The sequence below is a fragment of the Rhagoletis pomonella genome, unplaced genomic scaffold (genome assembly GCF_013731165.1).
Source record: "Rhagoletis pomonella isolate Grant_MI unplaced genomic scaffold, Rhpom_1.0 Rhpom_scaffold_00006, whole genome shotgun sequence".
Classification (NCBI taxonomy): Eukaryota; Metazoa; Arthropoda; class Insecta; order Diptera; family Tephritidae; genus Rhagoletis; species Rhagoletis pomonella.
The window spans coordinates 52,757,777-52,761,888 of record NW_023458560.1 but is presented as its reverse complement, the minus strand read 5'-3'; the positions used below and the strand labels follow the sequence as shown (position 1 = coordinate 52,761,888).

Genomic DNA, 4,112 nt, shown 5'->3' with positions numbered 1-4,112 from the left:
CATCTTCTTCATCTTCATCTTCATCTCATATTTAAATTTTTCCAGGTTTTTAAGAGAGTTGCCACCTGTTTGAGATGCTAAACTCAATTTTGGGGTTTAACGCCAAGCGGGTTAACTACACCTTTTCCAACTGTATTTCAGAGAAACGTAAATATATATCAGAAAACCACAAATCTATTTCAGAAAAACTCAAATGTGTTTCAGAAAAGCGTAAATGTATTTCAGATATTCAATATTCCTTTCAGAAAAACGCAAATGTGTTTCTGAAGAACTCAAATGTGTTTCAGAAAACAGCAAATGTATTTTAGATATTCAATATGGCTTTCAGAAAAACGAAAACCTATTTTGGAAAAGCTCAAGTTTTTTTCAGAAAACCACAAATGTATTTCAGAACACCACAAATCTATTTCAGAAAAGCGGAAATGTATTTCAGAAAAATTGAAATGTGTTTCAGAAAATCACAAATGTATTTCAGAAAAATACAAATGTATGTATGTTCCCAAAATTTTTATCCCCATCGTCTTCCCAATTAAGTGAGAATTATATAAGCAACGACCAAACAGTACTTCTGAGTGTGCGAATTTATTAAAAAATAAGTAAAAGAATTACATTCCTACAGGCATGTCGCGTAATGCCAAAGCATCAGAGAAAAAATGGATGAGTGTTTTATAGCGCGAGCACAATCCGCAGTAGCAATGGTTTCTTTTGCTTCGTGAATTAAGCCTTCCAAGTACTGCAAACGCCTTTCGACCACTCCAGGTCCATTCACAGCGGGAAGTGAAATATGCGTTTTTACGTAAGCTTTTGTTTTCGCCCATACGTTTTCGATGGGGTTGAGCATTGGCGAGTATGGCCCAAGACGCAAAAGTGTAGCCGATCCATTATTGGCGGCAACTTGCTCCAGTCCAGCATGGCAAGGTGCATTGTCGCACACAATAACTAAGTCCGCCAAATTATTTCCCAAACCGGTCCACTTCTCGAGGATCCCCTTCACCCACTCTCCAGCACTCTCTTTTTTAAAAGAGCCGCGTCGCGTTTCCATTGATAACACACCCGCTACGCTTACAGCACCGATTAAATGTACATTTGGTTCTCTTGATGGCGGCAGTATTACTGCTGCTCGCGTCCCAGATCGTGCGCGACCTTTTGCACAACGACAAAACAAGTTAAAATTGGTTTTATCAATGTAAACTATTTACTTTCCTTGCTGAATAAAACCACTCAAAGCTGATACAAATTCGGAACGTTTCTGCTTGTTTTCCAACGTGTTCATCGTCGTTGGTATATGGTGCACGCTTTTGAGGGTGAATAATTTACCCTCTAAGTAGTTTGCAGCGGTCGATGTGCAAATACGTTTGCACTTTGGAGACTAACTGCTTTAAGGTGACAGTACAGTCTTCTTCCACCCATCGAACCATTACAGCTACCTCGTTTTCAGTCAGCTTCTTTTCATTCTCTCCACCTCGTTTTTGAGTCACGACTCTGCCGGATTGCACCCATGTGTAAGCAGTTTTATAAACTATATCTAAAGATGATGCTAAACTGCACCAGTCTTCTCCCTTATTAGCGGCCTCAACAATCCGCAATCTGTCCTCGTTGTTATATTTCCTGTAATGAGTTTTTTCCAGAACCTCGTTATATGCACACAAAAATGTTTTATATGCATAAATAGATAAATATAAAATGCTATTTATTTATTTAGATGTATATGTTATTATATGTACGAGTACTTACCTTCAATATTTCCTCGACATATTGGACACTTCTCTTCTACAATGACAGGTCCACTACATTTTGCGTGCAATAAATGTCCACATGGAAGCAAACGCACGACTGATTTTCTGCGCATGTCCATCATGCAAATCGTGCAATTATCCTTTAGTTCCATTTAATAAATTTATTACTCGTTACCGCATAAAATTACTATTGAATATTAACTGCGTATTTTATAAAATATTTGTTTTTTTAAGTTTATCTCCATGCATACTACATACATTAGTAATTGCATTTTCTAAAGTATATACTTTTATGGATTTCTGAAATACATTTGTGTTTTTCCGAAATACATTTAAGTTTTTCTGAAATACATTTGTGATTTTGTGAAACACATTTACGCTTTTCTGAAACACATTTGAGCTTTTCTGAAAAAGATTTGTGGTTTTCTGAAATACATTTGCGGTTTTCTGAAATAAAATTAAGCTTTTCTGAAATGGGTTTGTGTTTTTCTGAAAGGCATATTGCATATCTGAAACACATTTGCGGTTTTCTGAAACACATCTGAGTTTTTCTGAAACACATTTACGCTTTCCTGAAACACATTTGAGCTTTTCTGAAATAAATTTGTGGTTTTCTGAAATACATTTAGGTTTCTCTGAAATACAGTTGGAAAAGGTGTAGTTGTATAGCGGACGACTCTCGGCAGCCAATGGCAAACCTCCGAGTGTATTTCTGCTAATCCTTATCATTTGCCACTTGCGGTCGTCGTAATTTATTAAATTTGTAACCTCAAGGCGTACACTAAAAATTGCATGCGAAGATCGGCCAAACACGCAATAAAACTGTGAGCGGCAAATATTAATTGTTATTATTTTTTTGTACAAGGAAAAAAGTACAATTAGGCTCAAAAAATTCACCTTCATTCGGTGATATAGTACAATTTCCACAATATTAGCACTGATGTTTGAGCTTACACGACTGCTTCATATCGCGGATCAGGCAGAATTATTTGACCCTGTCGGAAAGCTGCAGAAAAACTCGTCCTGGAGGAAAACGTTGCTTTGGAATCTTTTACTTAGTGCATAAGATCAGTTTTTACTTTCTTACGCTATTAGATGCCAATTAAGTCCAGACATACTCTACATAGTTTTTTCAGTTTTGCAGGGGTCTCTTCATTATGCCAAAAACGGCTTTAAACCAACGAAAATTGGTCCGGTTTGCTTTTCAAAGCCTTTCCTAGTAACTATTTGAGGCACTGTGTCAGTCTGGACAGTTTTGGAGAGAGAGAGATGAGTTGTTCCATTTAGCGCTTCAGTATTTTCAAATTATCGTCGATAGGGCGTCAACATAGTGGACATAGTGCAGCGAATTAAAATGCAGCGGCTCCGCTCTCTTGGTCATGTCGTTCGAATGGACACCGACGCTCCAGCTCTGAAAGTATTCAACTCGGAACCCGCTGGTGGTAGCAGAGGAAGAGGAAGGCCCCCACTGAGATGGAAAGACCAGGTGGAGAAGGACTTGGCTTCACTTGGCATTTCCAATTGGCGTCAGTTGGCACAGAAAAGAAACGACTGGCGTGCTTTGTTGAACTCGGCCAAAATCGCTTAGGCGGTTACAGCGCCAAATAAGAAGAAGAAGAAGGGCGTCAAGGTCGATTAGCCTCTTGCTAATATTAGCAATTGCTTCCAGCAAGATTCTTCAACTGCCTAACTGTTTACGTGTGCAAAGACCAGACGCAACTAAAGTAAATGGGTTCGAGTCACATGAGTAGAAATTCCATACAAACAAATTTATTAAAAACGTAATACCAATTTATTAATTTATTAAAAACGTAATAACCATGTCGATGGCTAAAATACAAACGTCAGATTAAAGAAATTTTAATATTTAAATAAGCAACACAAATTACCTAAAAAAAATCCACAGAAAAATAGATTCAAGTTCCTGTTACTACCAAAAATGGCATAACAACAACAAGTACAAAGTTAGTAAAAAATTACGAAGAAGCCTCTTAAAAAACAAAAACCAAGCCGCCGCAACCAGCAACCAGCAACCAATTGGGCGAAGAGGTGAGCAAAAAGAAGCTAAAGTTCGCAACTGAAGTCAGGCCAACAGAGGCAATGGATCCACTTTGGAATTTCAAATGGTAATGAGACTTTGTGGTTGGCTTTGCTGTTGCTGAAGGTGTTAGTGGAGTGGTCGCTGTCGCTGTTGGTTAAGATCGAAAATGAGCGAGTATATATATTTAATTATAAGTAAGTAAGAGCACGTGATAATAATTGAGAAATACATAGCTACTTACCTACATAGGTACACATCAATGTGTATGCACACTAGGGTGGTCCAAGTAAACGTAAAGTCGGAATTTGAATGCTCTCACCACCTACGACTGTTCT

The 4,112-nt window shown here is 37.9% G+C and overlaps 1 protein-coding gene across 1 annotated transcript; it reads right to left on the bottom strand.

The window, feature by feature from the left end:
* Window positions 1-1,537: 1,537 nt before the first annotated feature.
* On the bottom strand, window positions 1,538-1,910 carry LOC118741710 (RING finger protein 150-like). The gene is made up of 2 exons (XM_036473681.1): window positions 1,735-1,910; window positions 1,538-1,608 (listed from the first exon to the last, which is right to left on the bottom strand). The coding sequence occupies exons 1-2, from the start codon at window positions 1,886-1,888 to the stop codon at window positions 1,538-1,540; spliced, it is 225 nt and encodes a 74-aa protein (XP_036329574.1). The 5' UTR covers window positions 1,889-1,910.
* Window positions 1,911-4,112: the final 2,202 nt, after the last annotated feature.

Excerpts from the sequence above, each read along its gene's own strand:
- LOC118741710 (XM_036473681.1), bottom strand. The coding sequence starts at position 1,888 with ATGGAACTAAAGGATAATTGCACGATTTGCATGATGGACATGCGCAGA. Across the intron at positions 1,609-1,734 it reads ATGTCGAGGAAATATTGAAG|GAAATATAACAACGAGGACA; the intron begins GTAAGTACTCGT and ends AACTCATTACAG.